This window comes from Oncorhynchus mykiss, chromosome 6 (genome assembly GCF_057628025.1).
Source record: "Oncorhynchus mykiss isolate SJ-2025 chromosome 6, ASM5762802v1, whole genome shotgun sequence".
Lineage (NCBI taxonomy): Eukaryota > Metazoa > Chordata > Actinopteri > Salmoniformes > Salmonidae > Oncorhynchus > Oncorhynchus mykiss.
The window spans coordinates 63,867,269-63,893,025 of NC_143027.1; the positions used below are offsets into that span (position 1 = coordinate 63,867,269).

General features: G+C 41.4%; 1 protein-coding gene across 2 annotated transcripts in view; it reads right to left on the minus strand.

Annotated features, from left to right (window-relative positions):
• Nucleotides 1-12,702: 12,702 nt before the first annotated feature.
• The window catches only part of LOC110526332 (lysyl oxidase homolog 1), a 33,725-nt gene continuing 20,670 nt past the window's right edge, over nt 12,703-25,757 (minus strand). Inside the window, exons 4-7 of one of the 2 annotated variants that reach the window (XM_021607207.3) lie at nt 19,769-19,925; nt 19,377-19,472; nt 16,159-16,274; nt 12,703-14,494 (exon numbers count right to left, since the gene is read on the minus strand). In XM_021607207.3, coding sequence (XP_021462882.3) covers nt 14,488-14,494; nt 16,159-16,274; nt 19,377-19,472; nt 19,769-19,925 — 376 coding nt within the window. In that variant the 3' untranslated portion in view covers nt 12,703-14,487. Of the gene's footprint in view, nt 14,495-16,154; nt 16,275-19,376; nt 19,473-19,768; nt 19,926-25,757 lie in introns of those variants that run through there. The other variant, XM_090238543.1, reaches the window with a different exon arrangement.

Sequence of the window (25,757 nt, forward strand, 5' to 3'; positions counted from 1 at the left end):
AAACACAGAGGGGCGGTATGTGCTACCATTCAGCAGAGAGACAGACAGAGAGTTCCCATTCATGCTGTTCAAAACACCCCCAGGGACCTGGGCTGAGGGATCACACCCTGGCTACTGCTAAACCATGCTCTAGGAGGTGTGTGTCTGTGGTCACTTACCTAAACCAAACCTGGACTTCAGGCTCTCTCTCTGGGATCCCTCAGGCATGTGATGAGTCACCTGGACCATGGTGGAGCTGAAGATCAGGTTAGGTGTGACCTGGTCTCAGTTGGCCTTGTAGACCAGGACTCTTGGAAGGCCAGACTTTGGTTTCTCTCATTTAGTGGCTCATTAGGATAAATATCACCAGCTCAGCAGTTAACTAACAGAGTGATTAATGGTTAGTAGAAGGCACACAGAAAGGCAGTATGGCATACCCACAGGCATCCCCTGTTCTTCTTTTCTTGAGTGTGACTTAAAATGATGTATTCTGGACACAGGCAAACACACTCTCCAAGAGTAGCAGTGATCATGTGGTAAGAATTCCCAACCCAGCTCATCTTCTCACGCACATCACGAGATGGATCAGAGCAGACAGCCAAGAACTAAGGAGGGGTCACCAAGATGTCTGGAGTCAGGCCACTTTACTCAGCTACAGCAAAGACCGCTGCCGCCACCAGGGTGTGAAGTCACCCATCTGATGATGGGAGGCGTCCTATTGACACCCAGAGGAGACAGGGACAGTACAGGCTGTCGTGTAGAATGAGTCCACTGAAATATGGTGCTGTCAGAGGAGGGGAGACGCTGAGCAGAGTGGCGCGGGCGGCTGCAGCCGAGGCCTCATCACACTCGGGGGCTGACTTCATCAGCTTTCAGTGGGAAGGATGACGTCTTTAGACTTTCTGTACATACATACATACGGACAGATATACCCCTCACTAACTGGGGGAGTCCTATCTCGCCTCCTGAACATCCAGTCATTTGTTTAAATTGTCTGGGACCATAAACACGAATATCCCAACTTCAATTTCTTCCCCTTTCAAAGAAGGGGAGTCTTAATGAAAATGTATTACCCTGTTGTTGCAGCCGTGCAGTCGTTCGGACTCCCAGGGATACTGAAGGAATGAGACATTTGCATACCCCTTTAAAATTGATGAGTGGAGAAAGTGAGAGAACCCAAGTTTGAAGAAGAATACATCTTTGCCTCAGACACCAAAACCAGGGCCAGATGTTTCAGAGATGAGGCACGAGGCATTTAAACTGTCAGGCTGTGCACTCGAGTGTGTCGTCAGTCTACTACTCAAGCTGCTTCCCAGCCTCGTATAACGCCCATCACTTTTGATGCAAAGTGCTAACACAAAAAGTGAGATGTTTGTTATCTCAGATATATACGGCACACTCGGCTCTGTATAAAATATGTGCAGGATGAGGCAGGATGGGACATTATCAAAACAAATGAGCCAGTGACTGCAGCTGCATGTAAATCAGAATATAATTTTTTCTCTCACAGTTCAAATGATGGAAACAGTTTTTTCTTCTTGACTTACACTGTGCTCACTCAGTCATTGCTCCCTTTCTCTCCATCCAACCTGGACTCAGGGGTAGATGCAACATAGTAAATGGAAATCCGGGACACAAATTAGTATGATATGTATTGTATGGGTATGGTATGTATCAGTGGCGGTCTGTAACATGTCGCCCTTTCCTGCAGTTGAGTGACCAAAGCGTCCTCTAGTGGCCTCATGGGTGGAATGTTATTAATATTTTTGCGCAATCTGGTGTTTCTAAGTCAAACGTTTTTGTTATACAGTGCCTTGCGAAAGTATTCGGCCCCCTTGAACTTTGCGACCTTTTGCCACATTTCAGGCTTCAAACATAAAGATATAAAACTGTATTTTTTTCAAAAACTGAAAAATTGGGCATTTAAAATTATTCAGCTCCTTTACTTTCAGTGCAGCAAACTCTCTCCAGAAGTTCAGTGAGGATCTCTGAATGATCCAATGTTGACCTAAATGACTAATGATGATAAATACAATCCACCTGTGTGTAATCAAGTCTCCGTATAAATGCACCTGCACTGTGATAGTCTCAGAGGCCCGTTAAAAGCGCAGAGAGCATCATGAAGAACAAGGAACACACCAGGCAGGTCCGAGATACTGTTGTGAAGAAGTTTAAAGCCGGATTTGGATACAAAAAGATTGTTAGAATGGCCAAGTCAAAGTCCAGACCTGAATCCAATCGAGAATCTGTGGAATGAACTGAAAACTGTTGTTCACAAATGCTCTCCATCCAACCTCACTGAGCTTGAGCTGTTTTGCAAGGAGGAATGGGAAAAAATGTCAGTCTCTCGATGTGCAAAACTGATAGAGACATACCCCAAGCGACTTACAGCTGTAATCGCAGCAAAAGGTGGCGCTACAAAGTATTAACTTAAGGGGGCTGAATAATTTTGCACGCCCAATTTTTCAGTTTTTGATTTGTTAAAAAAGTTTGAAATATCCAATAAATGTCGTTCCACTTCATGATTGTGTCCCACTTGTTGTTGATTCTTCACAAAAAATACAGTTTTCTATCTTTATGTTTGAAGCCTGAAATGTGGCAAAAAGTCGCAAAGTTCAAGGGGGCCGAATACTTTCGCAAGGCACTGTATTTCATTCTGTGATGTGTATAAAGTGTAATTGTCACGTGTGCTCCCTCTCTGACCTCTAGGTCACAAGGCTGCTCGTTTTGGCGCACACCTGTCACCATCGTTAGTCATCAGACTCACCTGGACTCCATCACCTCCCTGATTACCTTCCCTATATATGTCACTCCCTTTGGTTCCTTCCCCAGGTGTCATTGTTTCTCTACACTGAGTGTACAAAACAGTAAGGACACCTAGCTAATATTGAGTTGCACCCCCCCTTTTGCCCTCAGAACAGCCTCAATTCATTGGGGCATGAACTCTACAAGGCATCAAAAGCGTTGCACAGGGATGCTGGCCCATGTTGTCTCCAATGCTTTCCATGTCTCAATTTTCTCTAGGCTTAAAAATCCTTCTTTAACCTGTCTCCTCCCCTTCATCTATACTGATTAAAGTGAATATAACAGTGACACCAATTAAGGGATCATAGCTTTCACCTGGATTCACCTGGTATGTCTATGTCATGGAAAGAGTAGGTGTCCTTAATGTTTTGTACACTCAGTGTATATCTGACATGGTACAGAGGTCTTCTTTTTATTCAGCCCATAACCATGTGCCTGAGGTGTATACTTTTGTTTCAAAGTAGATTGGTTTAAGACTACCTGATTTAGACCAGGTTTTAAGATGAGGGTGCATTTTGTTTATGAGCATGGCTTTATTTAAATTATAGCATATAAGATGACTGTCATTCATATTCCTTTCACCCAGCTCAATGTAACATTGACAGGTTTAGGCTACTACATGATACTAAAATGTTCACTATACCTATCATGAGGTTGCTACAAACTAGCCTATGAATGAAAGTTTACAATATAGGTGTACAGATCAAGAGGAAAATATGAGTAATCAAGGTGACAGACAGTGATACATTCAATACCATATTGCACACGTTTGCCTGCATCTAGCTGATCTAGGGTGTAATCATTAGTCTAACAGTTGCAAACAAAACTTTCTATTGGACAAATTCCGATATGTTTATCCCAGTTTCATTTCGTTTGCTTCCATTTAAGAAATGTTTTTCACCGGAATCGGCGGAATTACTAAACCCCTGATCACACGCAAACACAGTTGACTTTCATAGCAGCCACATACAAACAGCATAATAATTTTGCTTGTTGTAGAATTCCTTCTCGCAACTACCCACTCTCCACCTCTCATCTTTTATCTTCGCTTGTGGATGCTTTTGTGACCAGGCAAAAAAAATCTTTCCAAGCCAACCTTCATATCATGACCGCTAACCACTACACGTACATTGTTGTCAACAACTCGCTACAAGCAGTTTCACCGGCGGGCCCCGGTAGCAATAAATTAATAAAACCTAAAGCTTACCTTGATTTGGAAGAGTTCTAGTGTTGGAAAGCCATAGCCAGCTAGCTAACATAGCATCCCTCTATGTTTGAGCCAGATGTTTGAGAAGGCTAAACTAGCTAGCTGCATTCGTTAGCTAAGTGAAAGTGAAAAAACTGCAACGAAATACAACTCTCTCTCTTGCTTCTCTTCATTTTTAAAGAAATTAATTTGTTCAGAACTGTTCAACTGTTGTCTTTCTCTTTGAGTCAACTACTCACCACATTTTATGCACTGCAGTGCTAGCTAACTTTAGCTTATGCTTTCAGTACTAGATTAATTCTCTGATCCTTTGATTGGGTGGACAACATGTCAGTTCATGCTGCAAGAGCTCTGAGAGGTTGGAGGACATTCTCCAGAAGTTGTCATAATTACTGTGTAAGTCTATGGAAAGGGGTGAAAACCATGAGCCTCCTAGGTTTTGTATTGAAGTCAATGTACACAGAGGAGGACAGAAACTAGTTGTCCTCCGGCTACCCCATGGTGCTACCCTACAGAGTGCTGTTGAGGCCAATTCATTGCAAAACAGTGTGTTTTAATAAATTATTTGGTGACATGTAAATATATTTTAGTATAGTTTTATCTAAACAGGATAACGTTTTTAATGTTTCCCTATTTTGATTTGTATGAAATTCGAAGAGGAAGATGGTCCTCCTCCACTGGTATGTATTAATTTGTGGATGTCCATCATCCATTTCGTACGATATGTTACAAATTGCAATTTGTACAATATGTTACAATTTTCAATACGTATATGTTACAAATTTAAATTTGTGGCTATCACTAAGGTTAACTAGGTGGCTAACATTTTTTTATTCTACCTTTATTTAACTAGGCAAGTCAGTTAAGAACAAATTCTTATTTTCAATGATGGCCTTGTTCAGAGGCAGAACAACAGATTTTTACCTTGTCAGCTCGGGGATTCAATCTTGCAACCTTTCGGTTACTAGTCCAACGCTCTAACCACTAGGCTACCTGCCGCCCCATTATCTAGGATAGGGGTAAAGGGTTAAGGTTAGGGTTAGGAGTTAAGGTTAGGGGAAGAGTTAGCTAATATGCTAAGTAGTTGAAAAGTAGCTGAAAAGTAGTAAATAGTTGCAAAGATGCTAAATAGCTAAAATGCTAAAGTTGGGCTACTAGACGTTTGCATTATACGCAGACCCATTCAACCCGACCAACCACCCTCTTTTAGTTTTTGCCTTAAGTAACCTTCTTTCTTATGTAACCATATCAAACGTAACATATCATACTAATTTGAGTGTCCTGGATTTACAGTTACTATATTACGTCTAGGCTATGAGACCAGGCTGCTCCATCTCTCCTGCTCTCATTCTTTCAGCCCTCCTTTCCTAAAGACAATCTCTCCTTTCTCTTTAACCACAGAGCAACATGTTAATCCTCCCTGAAAACAAAGGTGAGCCTTTATTCATTGAATTAAGTTGAAAAGCACAGTAAGAGACAGAAGATGAATTACCTGTGGCCTTGATGTTTTGCCACAGAATATGTGTGCAGCAGGCAGGCTCTGCAGATGGAGACCTCATGTCTGGGGGTTATTTTTTGGCACTGTCGGGTTGTATAATAATTCCTTTTCTCTCCTTCCTCTAAATTCAATTATCCTCACCAAGAGAATGCTTGAGTGGGGAGAATAGCAGTCTCAAGTTGTGTCTTCAAGCCTTGTCTCATCGCAAGCCAGCTGGTCAAATTATGTTGGAATACTTAGTGAGTTTGCAGGTAGTTAGTTCCATCATTGATCTGAGAGTAAGTAAGGATAGAATGCTAAGGCCAAGTCAGAACACTTAGAAGCTTTATAATTGTGTCAGAGGAAGTAAGATGTTAAAGACCAAAGGTGGATTAATGAATATTGATGGAGAGGAGACAGACAGGCAGAGGCAGGCAGAGATACATAGACAGGCCATGGAATGAAGATCCATGTAGCTATGACATGATTAAGTGTTCTGTGACTGGTTATTAGATCAATTACCTGTCCACTCCCTCTGGCCTCGTGGGAGTTTTAATAGATGGATCTCTAGGACAGTAAGCTGTCCTGTACCTCTCCTATGGGTGTGAATGGACCTCAACTTTGTCTTGAGTGACGGTCTGTGACACCCTCACAATGAGGATAATGTCAGATTTAACTCTGCAACACTGTACAGCTCACTGTGTATTTTACAAGTCACTCATCACCCTCATCGACCCTCCTCACATCCACTGCTTCCTTTCCTAGAGCCTAAGAAGTACAAGACCTCAGTTGAACCCCATAGAGCCACGCCAGTAGCATGAGAGTTCTTAGATGCCAAAATGTGTTCCCAATGTTTACACAAAACTGAATCACATGCCATAACTTGGATTACATTCACACTTGTCCAAGTTTTATGTAAGAGCCTAGAAATGCCTACCCATCCTGTTCATAAAGCTGATGTCAAATTACGTACAGTAACTCACTGCAGTGTACTCTGTTACCCTGTCCTCTCTTTCACGCAAGCAAGCAAGCAAGCAAGCACGCACACACACACACACACACACACACACACACACACACACACACACACACACACACACACACACACACACACACACAGACACACACACACACACACACACAAATACCTGGAGGACTTTTTTGGAAGTGTCTGTGTACCGTAAGGAAAAGGCTGAGAGCAGCCTGAGCAAATAGCCATCACAGAGAGGAAGTCAGAGTGGTCAGGGTAATACAGGGACAAACAGGAGGAACATAACAACCATGGGGATGACACAGGAAATATTGGACATTTTGTTCTCCGGAGATGAGAAATATTTTCATTCCAAGGGATGACAATGCTTCCTGAGCAAACACCACTGACTTTCGTCACCCAACATATTCAAATCATAATTCTTTACACAATCATGATAAAACATTGCCTTCAAGGTCCAATGCAGCCGTTTTTATCTCAATATCAAACATTTCTGGGTAACAAATTAAGTACCTTACCGTGATTGTTTTACAGTTTTTTCCAACTGCTTACACACAAAAAAATTTCATGTCACACGATTTTTGAAACCTCTCACTTAAAGTGCAAAACTACACACCAAATATCCAAAACCATAAGCTATTTCTCAGCCTTTGACTCACTTTTTTCAAAACACTACACCCAATTCTCTACCTAAAACACAAAAATCTAACAGGAAGTGACTTGCTTTCCTTTAACAAACACAACCAATCAAAATGCTACACTTATTCACCAGGTCACACACACACTCCTCACATGTGCAAACACTAATAGCTTAACTGATCACTAACCAATCACTGCTTTACTGTAGTATAGGCCTATAAATAGGTCAAAGGTCAGATTACCTGTTTTGAACAATGAATGCCAACAATGGATAGAGAGCAAGAGGAGTAGGAGGAAGAGGAAGAAGAGGACGAGGGCAAAGAAGAGAAGGAAGGAGAGCCATCTCTGATGAGATTAGGGCAACACTTGTTGATCATGTGATCAACCACGGTTTGACCTTGATTCGATTTACAGTGGCGTCCATAATTCGAACCTTCAGAAATGAGATCAGGTATGCAACTATCTAATGACTATTTTAGCATTACAGTAATGTACTGTAAAATACGTATGACTGCATAGTATTGCATAAACATTTGTAACTCTAAGCCATCCATTTACTGCACTGCATTGAATGAATGAGGTTGGTTATCATGCTGTACTACATTGTTTTGTACATTGTTTACAGTTCCTATGCTGAACACATACTGTGTTTGAATTCTGTACAGAGTGGAAAGGCAAAGACATCATGGAGGACGAGGACGCTTGTTTACAGATGTACAAGAGACTGCAATTATAAATATGGTTTTGGCCAACAATGCAATTAGGATTCGAGAGATAAGAGAGCATATCTTGAATAATGACACCATATTTAACAACATCAATGATGTAAGCCTGTCGACCATACAACGCATCCTCCAACGGCACCGAGTGACGATGAAACAACTTTACAAGGTGCCATTTGAGAAACTCTGACAGTCAAGAATATGCGACATGACTTTGTAGAGGTATGTATGCAACACTAACTCCAGTACTTCAGACATACCATATTTACTCATCTGTATATTATTTTGTCTGTTACAGAGTATTGGAGCTGGATGCCCATGTACAGTGCCTTGCGAAAGGATTCGGCCCCCTTGAACTTTGCGACCTTTTGCCACATTTCAGGCTTCAAACATAAAGATATAAAACTGTATTTTTTTGTGAAGAATCAACAACAAGTGGGACACAATCATGAAGTGGAACGACATTTATTGGATATTTCTAACTTTTTTAACAAATCAAAAACTGAAAAATTGGGCGTGCAAAATTATTCAGCTCCCTTAAGTTAATACTTTGTAGCGCCACCTTTTGCTGCGATTACAGCTGTAAGTCGCTTGGGGTATGTCTCTATCAGTTTTGCACATCGAGAGACTGACATTTTTTCCCATTCCTCCTTGCAAAACAGCTCGAGCTCAGTGAGGTTGGATGGAGAGCATTTGTGAACAGCAGTTTTCAGTTCTTTCCACAGATTCTCGATTGGATTCAGGTCTGGACTTTGACTTGGCCATTCTAACACCTGGATATGTTTATTTTTGAACCAGTCCATTGTAGATTTTGCTTTATGTTTTGGATCATTGTCTTGTTGGAAGACAAATCTCCGTCCCAGTCTCAGGTCTTTTGCAGACTCCATCAGGTTTTCTTCCAGAATGGTCCTGTATTTGGCTCCATCCATCTTCCCATCAATTTTAACCATCTTCCCTGTCCCTGCTGAAGCAGGCCCAAACCATGATGCTGCCACCACCATGTTTGACAGTGGGGATGGTGTGTTCAGCTGTGTTGCTTTTACGCCAAACATAACGTTTTGCATTGTTGCCAAAAAGTTCAATTTTGGTTTCATCTGACCAGAGCACCTTCTTCCACATGTTTGGTGTGTCTCCCAGGTGGCTTGTGGCAAACTTTAAATGACACTTTTTATGGATATCTTTAAGAAATGGCTTTCTTCTTGCCACTCTTCCATAAAGGCCAGATTTGTGCAATATACGACTGATTGTTGTCCTATGGACAGAGTCTCCCACCTCAGCTGTAGATCTCTGCAGTTCATCCAGAGTGATCATGGGCCTCTTGGCTGCATCTCTGATCAGTCTTCTCCTTGTATGAGCTGAAAGTTTAGAGGGACGGCCAGGTCTTGGTAGATTTGCAGTGGTCTGATACTCCTTCCATTTCAATATTATCGCTTGCACAGTGCTCCTTGGGATGTTTAAAGCTTGGGAAATCTTTTTGTATCCAAATCCGGCTTTAAACTTCTTCACAACAGTATCTCGGACCTGCCTGGTGTGTTCCTTGTTCTTCATGATGCTCTCTGCGCTTTTAACGGACCTCTGAGACTATCACAGTGCAGGTGCATTTATACGGAGACTTGATTACACACAGGTGGATTGTATTTATCATCATTAGTCATTTAGGTCAACATTGGATCATTCAGAGATCCTCACTGAACTTCTGGAGAGAGTTTGCTGCACTGAAAGTAAAGGGGCTGAATAATTTTGCACGCCCAATTTTTCCGTTTTTGACTTGTTAAAAAAGTTTGAAATATCCAATAAATGTCGTTCCACTTCATGATTGTGTCCTACTTGTTGTTGATTCTTCACAAAAAAATACAGTTTTATATCTTTATGTTTGAAGCCTGAAATGTGGCAAAAGGTCGCAAAGTTCAAGGGGGCCGAATACTTTCGCAAGGCACTGTATTTCGCCATTAATTTATTTATGTGGATGAGGTTGGCTTCAACCTCACCAAAACCAGGTGCCGCGGAAGAAATGTAATAGGAAAGAGGTATAGTTTTGTACTACCCCCATATTCATCTTTTCTAAATTCCATAGAGGACTTCTTCTCAGCCTGGCGCTGGAAAGTGTATGATCGCCAACCCTATGCCCGCATGCCGCTTCTCCAGGCAATGGAGGACGCATATGGTGACATAGAGGTGGCCTCTGTCCAAGGTTGGATACGCCACGCTAGGAGATACTTCCCTCAATGTTTGGCAAGAGAAAATGTAAATTGTGATGTGGACAAAGTATTGTGGCCAGACCCAGGCCGGAGAAGAGATGAAGCGTAGCTTAGCACTGGTGACTGCCCCCCCCCCCCCCCCTACCAATTCCTGGACTGCCCCCCTGGGACCCCACACACACAATTGCGTTCTTTACTGTATTCTAAAGAATATACTTTTGGTTTACATATGTTTATGCTTTTGTTGTGTGCTACTGTATACAACAGTAATGTTTGGCCGAATAAATATTTTCTGTTTCTACATTGCATTGGTGTTTACAGTGTACTTGTTACCCCTCTCAACAGATTACTTTCACTGTAGAACATTGTATTGGTGTTTACAGTGTACTTGTTACCCCTCTCAGCAGATTACTTTCACTGTAGAACATTGTATTGGTGTTTACAGTGTACTTGTTACCCCTCTCAACAGATTACTTTCACTGTAGAACATTGTATTGAAATGTAGATATTAGCCTATAAAAGACCAAAGAGCTTCAGATTTAGAACAACAGTGTTTACATGGTATATCCAAAAATGTCCTTTTATGAAAGCAGTGTTTGCCATTTGATGCAAATGCTTCATTCTGACATGTGTTTATGGCATTTTGAATGCAGTGTTACATTTTGAAGGAGATGTGAGGCATTTTGCATTTTGTGTGTGCAGTTTTGGGAATTGTGTGTAGAGTTTTGAAAAAAAGGAGACAGTTTTGAAAGCGTGTGTAAGCAGTTGGAAAAAACTGTAAATTAAAATGGTTAAATTTTGCTAGGACTGTCTGGGCGTGGTTTGAGTGGGGAGGGAAAAACTGAAAAATAGCTGTTATTTGCAGAGAGGTTTGGAACTCTCTTTCTTATTGGTCTAACTAATTTACCGCATGGTGATGTCACCATGGAAAGCCGAAACTCCCTCCCACCAAAACACACTGATATTTCAGGCGGTCTTTTCAAACAGCTTTTATACTAAAAAGGGCATTGATCATTATCACTATTTCACAGTATTATTCCAACCTTATAGTATGGAAATATATATAAAATACAGGTAATCTCATTTTTGACTGCACCGGGCCTTTCAAGTATTACAGTAAAAGTAAAGTTGAAGTGAGTTTAACAGAGGGCAAATCCCTGTTTTTATAATCTTATCCTGCTGCATTAGTAATACTGGAAAAGTATCGGCCAGACTGTTACACAGGCAAACAGTTCCTCCCTCACAGTTTGAATCTAGGCTGCTCCACTCTCCTGGTGAGACAAGCCTGTGAAATATCCTCAAACACTTTCACTCAGCCTCTGTGTGCGTGTGTTTGTGCGTGTGCGCGTGTGCGTGTGTGTGTGTGTGCTTGCGTGTAGGTGGGTTGTATCTGTTCTCTTCTCCTTTCATTCTCTTCCATTGGGTTTTTCAAAGAAACCAAATCAACTCTTCTTTGTTTGAAGAACCTTCTAATAACCCTTTCTACCGAAGGTGATTGTTGCTTTTAGGAAGTCTTCAAACGGGTGGATATTGCTTGCTGTGATGTGTTCTATACCCCCTACTCAGGCTTTCCTGTTACCTCTTGTTGCTTTAAGTGTGTATCACTAACCCACATATTTGTAGTCTAGTTAGATTGGCCTGTACCGTGGGGTCAGGAATGCTCCGTAAAATAAGCCTTAGCCCTTCAGCTGCTGTTGGAAAAGCATCATTATAGAGAAACACATCAACAAATGTTACTTTTCAGTATTGGGGTCATTTGAGAAAGCTTTTGCTTTTTATAAAAAAGGCTACGCTTATTTGTGTTTCTTTACCGAAGGCACTGTGTGCCCATATCCATATTCTTATAAGGACATCATGGCATTGGATGCTCATGCTGATGTTCAACTGTAAAGCCAGCCCAATCGAGCTGATCTTGCAACATGTCTCTGGACAGGAGATGTGTGCTCTGTTTCAGGCTTACTAACATAGAGAGAGACTGATGACCACCAAGCCTGCTCGGAGACACAAAGTAATTAGTTGTGCGATATCACATGATGAATGCACGACACAAATGAGACAGCCGTGTCTCTTGCTTGGCCATGAAGAGCTGTCTGTATATTTGTACTCACCGTATATTTTTGTGAACCTGAAAAGGTCTGTTTTGCATTCCTGCCTGGATGCTGCATGATAAATGTACACAACTACACAGACAGACCTACAGTAAATGCCATAATGCATTAAACATACCTTCACCTGACATTTTCAGAGTAGGAAACCATAAATAACTTTTCAATATTCAAATCTCAGGGTGTTTCTGAATCAACAGCACTGTTTGTCTGGATGTGTGGCCTATTATGTGAACACCCCGGAGCAGTGTAATCCCAAACTGACCATGGAATTCTTATTCACACACAAGAGGAAGAATAAAATGAAGGCCCCATAACAAAATGGATGTATGTCCAAATCCTAACATGAGATACACATATGAAACTGGAACTTTAAGTACTTTCCAGCATTTGAAGTTTGGTCTAATGTTTATGTCTCGTGCATGCAGATGTCCAGAAACCTTGAATACATTTTTGATCCGTTATTGTGTTATTATCCCACAAAATGCAACGTCTTTTTTTTTTTTTAACACAGTGACAGAAACCACATCGGTAACTACAGCCTGTAAACAACAGTCACATGTCAGTCCAAACACCTTATAGAGGTGTAAATGTACGTCTTTATTAGGTATGTCATTTTTGACAGGTGTTCAAGAACAGAAGAACTCAAGCAAATCAACATATACTCATATATTTAATAATACCTGCTATAATCCACAAGTCTAATAGTGTCATTCCATTGATTGAATAGAATCTCCTAATTATACTTTCCACCTGTCTTGGTAAAAATACAATATCAAGAGCAACCAGAATACAAAGAAGTGTTGGTCAATGATAGCACTGATAGACTACTATGTACAATCTTAAAATGGTAATGTTAACGTGTAATATGGTATATAAACAGTATACAAGACTAGACCTGTTTTGCATTTGTTCATGTTTTTAAATCCTTTCTCTTAAGTGTTTTACTGTAGGTGTGTGTCGCAATGGTGTTTGTGTGGGAGGCCATAGCGGGCCATCATCACAGGGATGTGTAATAGAAACCGTACACTCAACTAGAAACAATAGCTCACTCTTTTAGAGGTAGGTAGAGGCGGCATTTCGGCACTCTGTCTGTCTGTAATGCCAAGCTAAACCTACTAGTGTAATGCATCACAACGATAGATTTTTACAACATTAGTTTCTTCTTTACAGTCACTCTCTGCCGCAACACACTCAATTTGAACAAATCAAATGCATGATCTGGATTTGCATAAAAAAACTATATATGAGTTCCTGGAATTTCACAAATACAGCAACAATTTAAACACAGTACTAAAGACCCTTTTGTTAAAAAAAGAGAAGAATCAAAATACAATCAATTAAAACAAGTACAGTTCTCCATAGCTAAAACCATGCATCAGTGGGTTAATTGTCATGTACATTCTTCTTACAAAGCTACAGATAACCTATTTGGCATCTGACCAGTGTTGGTAATTAAAAAAGACAAATCCAATGTAAGTTTCATTCTGAAAAGCACCTCCTTGAAAATAAATGGCAACTAAGCTGCCAACTAAGCTTTATGTTTTCCTGTGAGACAAATACAAAAATGAAGGACGAGGAGGAAAACTGACTTTGACGGTATTTAGAGGCGGTAACGCTCTAGGTTCTGACAGCCTCTTTATGTTGAGTGACTACTTGATGGAGACGAACGTGTGCAAACAAACAAAACCTGGCTTCTCCGCTGTCTGTCGTCTCTCCATAATATCACACTATGCAAATGTGCTCAGAGAATCACAATGTTTCAACCTGGCACAAAGAGGCTGAGAGAAGAAGAAAAACAACAACACTATAATGGTCCTAGTGAGTCACTGGCTGGGCTGCCATGTCACCCTCCCAGACAGCGTGGATGAATGCACCATTTTTTTTATTTGTTGAACTGCAGTTGAGCCCAGACTCGTCTGGGACCACTAATATCAGCACCAGCTCCATTTCACACCTTATTTAAAACTAAACCGAGCCACTCTGCTCACAGCTGTGAGCAACGTATTCACAATGTCCAAGATGTTTACTATTTCATGGACAAAGGCCTCATTAAGGCTGTCAGTGTAGAAATAAGAGCAGTGGGGTTGGTCTGGGAGAGAAGGTTATGGATAATATAGAAGGAAAACAACAATAGAGACGGTGGGAGACTGGAGTGATGAGTCTGGTATGGGTTTTCAGTTTGTGTGCTTGTGTAAAGATCCCCATGTTTTCTTCAGTGCCACTGGAACCCTTGTTCACTCTGGGCCCAGGAAACCAAAAACAGCACAAACAAAACAACAGCAACAACAATAACAAAATGAATTCCATTCACATTTCAATGGAACAGCACTGTCCTGGAGGACTCACCCTTCCCACGTCCGATCAGGACCTTCAGGAAGGACACAGAACAAACAACACAATGAGGTGGGTGTTGATAACACAGAGAGACAGAGAGGTTAGCCTACCTGTCCACACATACTTATTGAAGGCCCTTTCTGTAGACCGAGGCAACGTTATTATAGTAAACTTAAACTGAAGCTAAAACAAAAACCAATCATGAAAAAACGATTTAGAAACTGAAATGAAATAATGAATAAACCCGTTCGGAAAAACTAAAACCATTATCTTTGACTCCAAAACGAACTCAAATGAAATAAAACAATCATGAATTATGTTGTTTCATTTTTTCCCCTAAACTTTGGACAGAAATCGAATGGGGTTTTCATGCTTTTGAAGTGTTTTAAAGCTACTGAAATGCTGTCAGGAGATTGGTAAGTTTCAAATAGGCCTAGTTTGTGCATCACTGTCACTAGCTATCACTAGCTAACAAGGAAAGAAATTGGCTAAGTAGCTAACTTCATTCGCCTTTAGGAACGGACTGGTCGAAATGTCAGATGGGCAGGTGCATTTTTAGCCCAGTGGGCCTGTCTAAACTTTTTGTTGTTGCACAAAATCATCATTATCTGGCTTATAATGGGGGCCTTAAATAAATAAAAATGGGCTGGTGAGGGGGCCTCAAGTGAAAGAAATGTCTGGTTTATCAGGGCTGATTTCTGGTCCCAGTCTGCCCCTGTTCTTCTTATATGTACCACTAAAGTTGAAAAGCATTGGATTGGCGTAAACATGGGTGAGAGAGAGTTTCCTTCCACCATATTTTTTAGTGCCAGTCTCAGCGCTTGAGTTTATAATTTAAACCTGATCAATCAGCCCCAAAAACCTTACAATACAAATGGCTCAACATGCTTTCTGTCCCTAACACAAAAACAAAAACTGAAATTAAACAATAAAAAAAACAAAATTGCATGTTTGTTGTTAGTTATTCGCAACTAGGACATACCTAGAGGCTATATACTGTCATTATATGTCTCTATATCGTTCCAATGTCAAATAAAACTTCACATATCACTGTTGTCTCATATAGGGTGACATGGTTTTCTGAATGCTCACCAATTATCTGTGTACTCCATATATACTCCATAGAACTAGAGGGGATTTATCACCTTTTATTTATTTATTTTATTTTATTTCACCTTTATTTAACCAGGTAGGCAAGTTGAGAACAAGTTCCCATTTACAATTGCGACCTGGCCAAGATCAAGCAAAGCAGTTCGACACATACAACGACACAGAGTTACACATGGAGTAAAACAAACATACAGTCAATAATACAGTATAAACAAGTCTATATACGATGTGAGCAAATGAGGTGAGATAAGGGAGGTAAAGGCAAAAAGGCCACCTCACCTGTACATTGTAATTGCTCAGATAAAGTATGCTCTAACGCTGAGTCACTTTCATAAAAAGGATTTATCAGTAATTCGGAGTGTAAAAATACACTTCCTAATCAACCAATTGAAAGTACCAATAGCCTTACTGCTCCTCATGAGAGGCAGAATAAAACTGTCAGTAATCATTCATCTTGGTGACATTGATGAACATGATTCACATAATCATTAGGTAATACACTAAAAAAACGTTCTAACAGGTAGTTTGACATAATAATGAGAGCTTGTCTTTTGACTAGTGTCATAAAAGAGATGTTGCCGTACTCACTGAGATATCTTGCAGTTGGTTGTTGTGACGAAGCGTCCCGTGTAGTGGATATTGCACCTCACCACATTGTTGGTGAAGTCGGACTCCAAGATAAGGTACTTGGGGTTGACCTGGAGCTGAGAGGCAGAGGAGGACACAAGAGGATACCACTACAGCAAGGCAGGTAGGAATAAAACAATAACACAGTACTTTCATCAGCAAAACAAAGGAGATGATTGTGGACTTCAGGAAACAGCAGAGGGAGCACCCCCCTATCCACATCGACAGGACAGTAGTGGAGAGGGTAGTAAGTTAAGTTCCTCGGCGTACACATCACGGACAAACTGAATTGGTCCACCCACACAGACAGCATTGTGAAGAAGGTGCAGCAGCGCCTCTTCAACCTCATGAAGCTGAAGCAATTCAGCTTGTCACCAAAAGCACTCACAAACTTCTACAGATGCACAAGCGAGAGCATCCTGTCGGGCTGTATCATCGCCTGGTACGGCAACTGCTCCGCCCACAACCGTAAGGCTCTCCAGAGGGTAGTGAGGTCTGCACAACGCATCACCGGGGGCAAACTACCTGCCCTCCAGGACATCTACACCACCCAATGTCACAGGAAGGCCATAAAGATCATCAAGGACAACAACCACCCGAGCCACTGCCTGTTCTTCCCGCTATCATCCAGAAGGTGAGGTCAGTACACGTGCATCAAAGCTGGGACCGAGAGACTGAAAAACAGCTTCTATCTCAAGGCCATCAGACTGTTAAACAGCCACCACTAACATTGAGGGGCTGCTGCCAACATTATGACTCAACTCCAGCCACTTTAATAATAGAAATTGATTGAAATTGATGTAAAAAAAATGTATCACTAGCCACTTTAAACAATGCCACTTAATATAATGTTTACATACCCTACATTACTCATCTCATATGTATATGTATATGCTGTACTCTATATCATCTACTGCATCTTTATGTAATACATGTATCACTAGCCACTTTAAACTATGCCACTTTGTTTACATACCCTACATTACTCATCTCATATGTATATGTATATACTGTACTCTATATCATCTACTGCATCTTTATGTAATACATGTATCACTAGCCACTTTAAACTATGCCACTTTGTTTACATACCCTACATTACTCATCTCATATGTATATACTGTACTCAATACCATCTACTGCATCTTGCCTATGCCGTTCTGTACCATCACTCATTCATATATCTTTATGTACATATTCTTTATCCCTTTACACTTGTGTATAAGGTAGTAGTTGTGGAATTGATAGGCAAGATTTTCTCGTTGGTTATTACTGCATTGTCGGAACTAGAAGCACAAGCATTTCGCTACACTCGCATTAACATCTGTTAACCATGTGTATGTGACAAATAAAATTTGATTTGATTTGGAATTCTGGAAATGAATTTTGGCCCCTCAGAGGGGGAAGGGCTGACTAGTCCTTCGGCATTGTTCTTTGTTGTATCTCTGCTATCTCTATAGTATCCAAATATGGTTTCTATCTGAAACTTGTTCACTGAGGATAACTCTGATGCTATCTATATATATATGTATTATCTCTGTGGTTACTGTTCACTGAGGATAACTCTGATGCTATTTATATATATGTATTATCTCTGTGGTTACTGTTCACTGAGGATAACTCTGATGCTATTTATATATATGTATTATCTCTGTAGTTACTGTTCACTGAGGTTAACTCTGATGCTATCTATATGTATGTATGATCTCTGTAGTTACTTGTGTCTGTATAGGGTGAACTCTGAATTACTATTTGCAAAAATATTTGATGTTCCTCTCAGGAAGTCTGTCTTATTTACATTGGTCTCCTCCCATCAAGCTTTTAAGTGCTGTGACACCCTGTGTAGATTGGGCCTGGGAGTGTTTAGGTTACTGCCAACTTGGTATCATTTGATTGCTCAATGGTGGTTGGTTTTGGGTTGAACGGCTACATCTTCAGATGTTATAAATGGAATGAAATGCCTTTGATCTCTCTCTCATCCTGTATCCAGTCCATGCCCCAAAAATGGTCAAAGACTCCAGTCACCCAAGTCATAGAATGTTCTCTCTGCTACTGCACGGCAAGCAGGAACCGGAGCGCCAAGTCTAGGACCAAAAGTCTCCTTAACAGCTTCTACCCCCAGGCCATAAGACCGCTGAACAATTAATCAAATAGCCACCCGGACAATTTACATTGACCCCCCACCTTTGTTTTTACACTGCTGCTACTCTCTGTTTATTATCTATGCGTAGACATGTTACAAATTACCTCAACTATCCTGTACCCCCACACATTGACTCGGTACACCCTGTATACAGCCTCGTTATTGTTATATAATTTTCTTGTGTTATTTTTTTATTCAATTTTTTTTAAACTTTAGTTTATTTAAATATTTTCTTAACTCTATTTCTTGAGCTTCGTTGTTGGTTGAGGGCTTGTAAGTAAGCATTTCATGGAACACCTGTTGTATTCAGAGCATGTGACAAATTACATTTGATTTAGAGGAAGGTTGTAGGATCCATTCCAATTTCTTAGGCTTCCAGGCCTCTGGACTAGTAAACATATTTGTTTTCATGCTTTGTCCTGTAAATTCATTTTATAATCTACTGTATATACTTAGAATAATGCCTTGTAATGCTTGTTAATGCTTTGTATCTTAAGCTTTATGGCTTGTAGGTGAATCCATTCATTGTACAATGTTAATTAAATACCTGCCTTTGATATAGACAATTCTCAGACCAATTCTTGCTAGTCAACGTCAACTCATTGCCTAATGCTTGCTTGTATATTTTAATTATCTTTATGGAGTCAGAGAAACATTTTAATAGGCTAATTGTTTAGTCTTCTTATGAGTCGCATGTGAGGTATTTATAATATCGTATATACTGTATATTGACATGTCAAATATTACTGTCCACTACATGCAACCCAAGTTAGGATTTGTCCCACATTGAAACACTTGAGGTCAACACAGACAGGCAGAGAGCAATGGGACTGAATGGCAGTCAGAACTAGTAGATCGGCATGAGCCACAGTCTAGGAAACGTCATGTTTTATAGCTTTAGACAACTTTCCAAATGTAAAACTTTCCCATACATTTTTCCAGTAACCTTTTCCTATGGAACGTTGCCTTTGGAATGTCGCCTTCCTGGAAAATTACCAAGATTACCATCAGAACTTTCCTCTGCTCTTAGTCTCACCTTTAGTATGTAGTTCCCAGGTTGGATGTCTGTTATATCGATCCACTGGCAATCAATATCAGCGTTGTACGTATCGTAGCAGCCCGGACTCAGACCCTGAAGGAACATAGAGGAGAGTTATTCATGTTGAACTTCAACAGTCTCTGCTTATAGCTCAGCACCAGAGAGACGTGCCTCTGCACCATCTCTGACTCATAGAAAGACTGAGTGGGGTGGAAGAACTGTTAAACAAGAGACATGTTGTCGTTGCTCGCTGAAATCTCAGATGACAATATATTGTTGCAGTACCTAGTGCAAGACCATGACACCGACTTGCCGTCGGACAAATTAATGATGCCATGGCAAATGTATTGGCAAATCTACCTTAGTGAGATATGTGTTGGTGTATCTACCTGAGTGTGAGATGTGCAGGCATAACGCTTCAGGTGACCAAAGTCACAGGTGGTGTCCTCCAGACAGAAGCTGGCCTTGTGTCCCTCAGCCACTTTCCTTCCTGTGGTGACCTCCAGCAGGTCATAGTGGCTGAACTCATCCATGCTGTGGTAGTGTCTGTGGATAGACAGAAGGGCAAATAGGTGGCCGGTAGTGCAAAAAGAGGGGAGTAAACGTCCACTTTTACCTTATTAATCCTCTCTAGGGTACGTGGGACGGTAGCGTCCCACCTGGCCAACATCCGGTGAAATTGCAGAGCGCAATTTCACCGGATGTTGCATGACAAATCATTTTCCAACCAGGTAGTTGCGACACGAAAGTCAGAAATAGCGATATAATATATGCCTTACCTTTGAAGATCTTCAAGATTGCTTCAATCACGTGGATTGGGATATGTTCCGCATTGTTTCAAACAACAACATTGACGAATACGCTGATTCGGTGAGGGAGTTATTAGCAAGTGCATCGGCGCTGTTGTACCCACAGCAACTATTAAAACATTCCCAAACCAGAAACCGTGGATTGATGGCAGCATTCGCGCGAAACTGAAAGCGCTTTTAACCAGGGCAAGGTGACCGGAAACATGACCGAATACAAACAGTGTAGCTAGTCCCTCCGCAAGGAAATCAAACAACCTAAGCATCAGTATAGAGACAAAGTAGAGTCGCAATTCAACGGCTCAGACACTAGAGGTATGTGGCAGGGTCTACAGTCAATCACGGATTACAAAAAGAAAACCAGCCCCATCGCGGACCAGGACGTCTTGCTCCCAGACAGACTAAACAACTTCTTTGCTCGCTTTGAAGACAATACAGTGCCACTGACAAGGCCCGCTAACAAAACCTGCGGACTCCCCTTCACTGCAGCCGACGTGAGTAAAACATTTAAACGTGTTGACCCTCGCAAGGCTGCAGGCCCAGACGGCATCCCCAGCCGTGTCCTCAGAGCATGCGCAGACCAGCTGGCTGGTGTGTTTACAGACATATTCAATCCAGCCTTATCCCAGTCTGCTGTTCCCACTTGCTTCAAGAGGGCCACCATTGTTTCTGTTCCCAAGAAAGCTAAGATAACTGAGCTAAACGACTACCCGTAGCACTCACTTCCGTCATCATGAAGTGCTTTGAGAGACTAGTCAAGGACCATATCACCTCCACCCTACCTGACACCCTAGACCCACTCCAATTTGCTTACCGCCCCAATAGGTCCACAGACAATGCAATCTCAACTACGCTGCACACTGCCCTAACCCATCTGGACAAGAGGAATACCTATGTGAGAATGCTGTTCATCCACTACAGCTCAACATTTAACACCATAGTACCCCCCAAACTCGCCATCAAGCTCAAGACCCTGGGTCTCGACCCCACCCTGTGCAACTGGGTACTGGACTTCCTGACGGGCCGCCCCCAGGTGGTGAGGGTAGGTAACAACATCTCCACCCTGCTGATCCTCAACACTGGGGCCCCACAAGGGTGCGTTCTGAGCCCTCTCCTGTACTCCCTGTTTACCCAAGACTGCGTGGCCATGTACGCCTCCAACTCAGTCATCAAGTTTGCAGACGACACTACAGTGGTAGGCTTGATTACCAACAACGACAAGATGGCCTACAGGGAGGAGGTGAGGGCCCTCGGAGTGTGGTGTTAGGAAAATAACCTCACACTCAATGTCAACAAAACAAAGGAGATGATCGTGGACTTCGGGAAACAGCAGAGGGAGCACCCTCCTATCTACATCGACGGGACAGTAGTGGAGAGGGTAGTAAGTTTGAAGTTCCTCAGCGTACACATCACAGACAAACTGAATTGGTCCACCCACACAGACAGCGTGGTGAAGAGGAGGAGGCTGAAGAAATTTGGCTTGTCACCAAAAGCACTCACAAACTTTTACAGATGCACAATCGAGAGCATCCTGTCGGGGTGTATCACCGCCTGGTATGGCAACTGCTCCGCCCACAACCGTAAGGCTCTCTCCAGAGGGTGGTGAGGTCTGCACAACGCATCACCGGGGGCAAACTACCTGCCCTCCAGGACACCTACACCACCCGATGTCACAGGAAGGCCATAAAGATCATCAAGGACAGTAACCACCCGAGCCACTGCCTGTTCACCCCGCTATCATCCAGAAGGCGAGGTCAGTACAGGCGCATCAAAGCAGGGACAGGGAGACTGGAAAACAACTTCTATCTCAAGGCCATCCGACTGTTAAACAGCCACCACTAACATTGAGTGGCTGCTGCCAACATTATGACTCAACTCCAGCCACTTTAATAATAGAAAAATTGATGTAAAAATGTATCACTAGCCACTTTAAACAATGCTACTTTATATAATGTTTACATACCCTACATTACTCATCTCATATGTATATACTATACTCTATACCATCTATGGCATCTTGCCATCTTTATGTAATTACATGTATCACTAGCCACTTTAAACAATGTCACTTTTATATGTTTACATACTCTACATTACTCATCTCATATGTATATACAGTACTCGATACCATCTACTGCATCTTGCCTATGCCGTTCTGTACCATCACTCATTCATATATCTTTATGTACATATTCTTCATCCCTTTACACTTGTGTGTTTAAGGTCGTTGTTGTGAAAGTGTTAGGTTAGATTACTCGTTGGTTATTACTGCATTGTCGGAACTAGAAGCACAAGCATTTCGCTACACTCGCATTAACATCTGCTAACCATGTGTATGTGACAAATAATATTTGATTTGATTTGTTGGCACTCCAAAAGGTCTCAGTTACATTACAAATTGTCATTTTGTTTGATAAAGTCCTTTTTTAAATCCAATAAAACTCAGTTTAGCTGGCGCGCTTCAGTCAATAATCCACCCAGTTTCCCTCCATCAAAATGCATACAAAATGAATCCCAAACGTTACCAATAAACTTATCCAAACAAGTCAATCAATGTTTATAATCAAACCTTTGGTACCCTAAATAAACAATCACATTTAAGACGGAGAATAGTATGTTCATTACCGGAGATAAATAACAAAGCACGTGTTTTCCTCCACGCGCTTGGAAACACTACAGCCAAAATGGGTCTTTTAAAAAAAAATGCCTGAAACTCTTTCTCAAGACTGTTGACATCTAGTGGAAACCCTAGGAACTGCAATCAGGGAGGATTTCGCCCGATAATGAAAGTGCCAGCCATTGAAATCAGTGTTATGCTGAATTCTTTTTTTTGGTGGATGGTTTGTCCTCTGGTTTCGCCTGCCATTTCAGTTCTGTTATACTCACATACATTGTTTTAACAGTTTTAGAAACTTTAGAGTGTTTTCTATCCAAATCTACATATATCTATATCTATATCTATCTATCTATATATATATATCCTAGCTTCTGGGCCTGAGTAGCAGGCAGTTTACTTTGGGCACGCTTTTCATCCAGACGTCAAAATACCGCTGCCTAGCCCAAAGAGGTTCAAATTAATTTGTGACAGGTAAAACGCGTCTGTGTGTAGTGCAGGAGAGAGAGGAGGCATGGCACAGGGTGGTCAGCAGGGGAACAACGGAGAGTCTAATTTTAACATTTATAAATTCAGTTAATGACAGGTACAACAGCCAATACTAGAGGCATGCTCAATTTGCATAAAGTATAATTACATGATAATCAGTAAACCAACACAAAGCAAACTGTTTACTGCAGGCCACCATACAAAGTCTTTAAATTAGATGTGCTTGTTTATTTGAACAGCCCATTGCCCTCACCTGTCAACACTTCAACTCGGTGCAGCTTGACGAAGCATATCACAAAGTACCAAAGGAGACTAGAATGTAATTAATACCTACAACCATGCACTGATGAAGCAAGACATTAACAATCGATTGATGTATGAGGTCTCGTTAATTACTTTCTATCAATCTGGAAAGTTTTAATCACTACCGCACGATAAGTGAAGGATTGAGCATCTGTTTGTGTGTGTGTGTGAATGTGTTTACACAGCTTTGACTGTGTTGGAATGCTGCGTTTTGCCACTGCTAGCCTGGTTACCCATGAGAACAAATCATATCCAAATTAGTTGCACCGCTCCGTGTCTCAGTGCACTGCTGGTGCTGGTCCATCTGAAATAATTTACTCTAATAGCCTTTTACCATCTTGTAGCTGGGATGTGGACCAATGCCAAGTGTCAGACAGTGACCTGAGAGTGCTGGCTGTTTACAGTTGCCCTCTGCAGACCAGCATGTTGTGAATATCCTTTCCATACGAACTGTTAACACTGTGTTACTCAGACAAATCCGACACTGTAAGGTTGAGAATACAAGTGACATACATGGAGGATTCCTTTAAATATGCATTAGAAACAGTGTTGCACTGTGAATAAGAAGACATCCTCTGTCTTATTCAGTCTCCTGCTGTTTGGAATAAATGGCAGCATGATACATGTAAAACATATTGCATCTCGATTCCCAGATACAGTAATGGCCTCGTATTTCAGCCAAGTTAGATTTCCTATGAAAGACGTCATCTGAACTGTGAACACAGCGCCTAATGGCTGAAAAGCTGGAGTGCTTTGTCAACCTATTCATCTCACATGTACTTAAATGTATCCTAATCCTAATTATTTAAAATAAACACCTTTTCTTGCAATTTTTACCGAAAGTCACATTCCAGATTCCAGACACTAAGAATTTTGTCAGTGTTTGTTTTGGTGAATGTAGTGCAGGTGTGGTAATGCTGGAGCTGGTTCAGTCAGTTTGACTGTATAAATAATAACCTAGTCTCCTTACCTCATGCTCCTTGTTTTAACATAGCTACAACTTTTTACTGGCGTAGTCATTAAAGATTGAATGGAGGGAAAGGCAGACGGGTACTTTCCACCAATGGAGGAGGTGACAAATGAAAGAAGTAATTCTTTCCATAGCAGTTGAAGATGGTAAACAGCTCCTCTCAGGTGAGGAACAGTGTGTTTCCGCAGGCTAAAATCTACACGATGTGATTCTCTAAGGGGGATCTGCACCGACTACACAGGGAATCTGTAAACCCAGAGGAATTGAAAGGGCTGCACACTGAGTATCATGAGAGGGCAGCTCTCTGCAAAACACCCTCTGTATGTGGTGTGAATGAGTGTGTTTGTGCGTGTGTGTGTGTGTTTGTGTGTATGTGTCTATGGGCAGGGGTTTTGAGGCGGGTGTTCAGTGCAATGGGGGTTTCAAATATGGCCATAATTTCTTCCCACGACAGACGTTTATTTATAGATGGTAGCCTTGAGATTGTTATCTCTCTGTGAGAGTGGGACAGACAGGGAGACACTGGGCCTAGAGCTGTCTGGACTGGAGGGCCCTTTTCCTCGCCTTGGAATCCTGGATCTCCCCCTTTGACTATGTCAACTAAAGATAATTAACTTTTGGAAGGACACATGGAGAAGGCTGGAATAAGACTGGCTTGTAATCCTAACAAGCAAACATTCCAATCCCACTTTGCACTTTATACCCATGAGTCATTTCCCAGTTGTGTTAAAATGCAATACAAAGACTTCCAGGAGGCCAGGCAGGAGAAGGGGGGAAATATTTAGTGGATGGTGTTTGCATTCCATATAGTGCAACCAGATTACAGGAATCGCAGAAATGTATCACATAACACCTGGGCAAACAGTAGCCACGACCTTTGACCTTAGAGGTAAGGGGTCACTGTATGCTTGTGCTGCATAGAGATAAAGATAACAAAAGAGGACCAAAAAGATCTGCATGTACAGTGCCTTCGGAAAGTATTCAGACCCCTTAAGTTTTTTCTTGTTCTAAAATGTAAAAAAAAAAAAACTCAATCTACACACAATACCCCATAATGACAACGTGAAAACATATTTTTAGAGATATTTTGCAAATGTAACCAAGATTAAACTTTTTGGATTGAATGCCAAGCATCACGTCTGGATTCCTACGGTGAGGCATGGTGGTGGCAGCATCATGCTGTGCGTGTGTTTTTC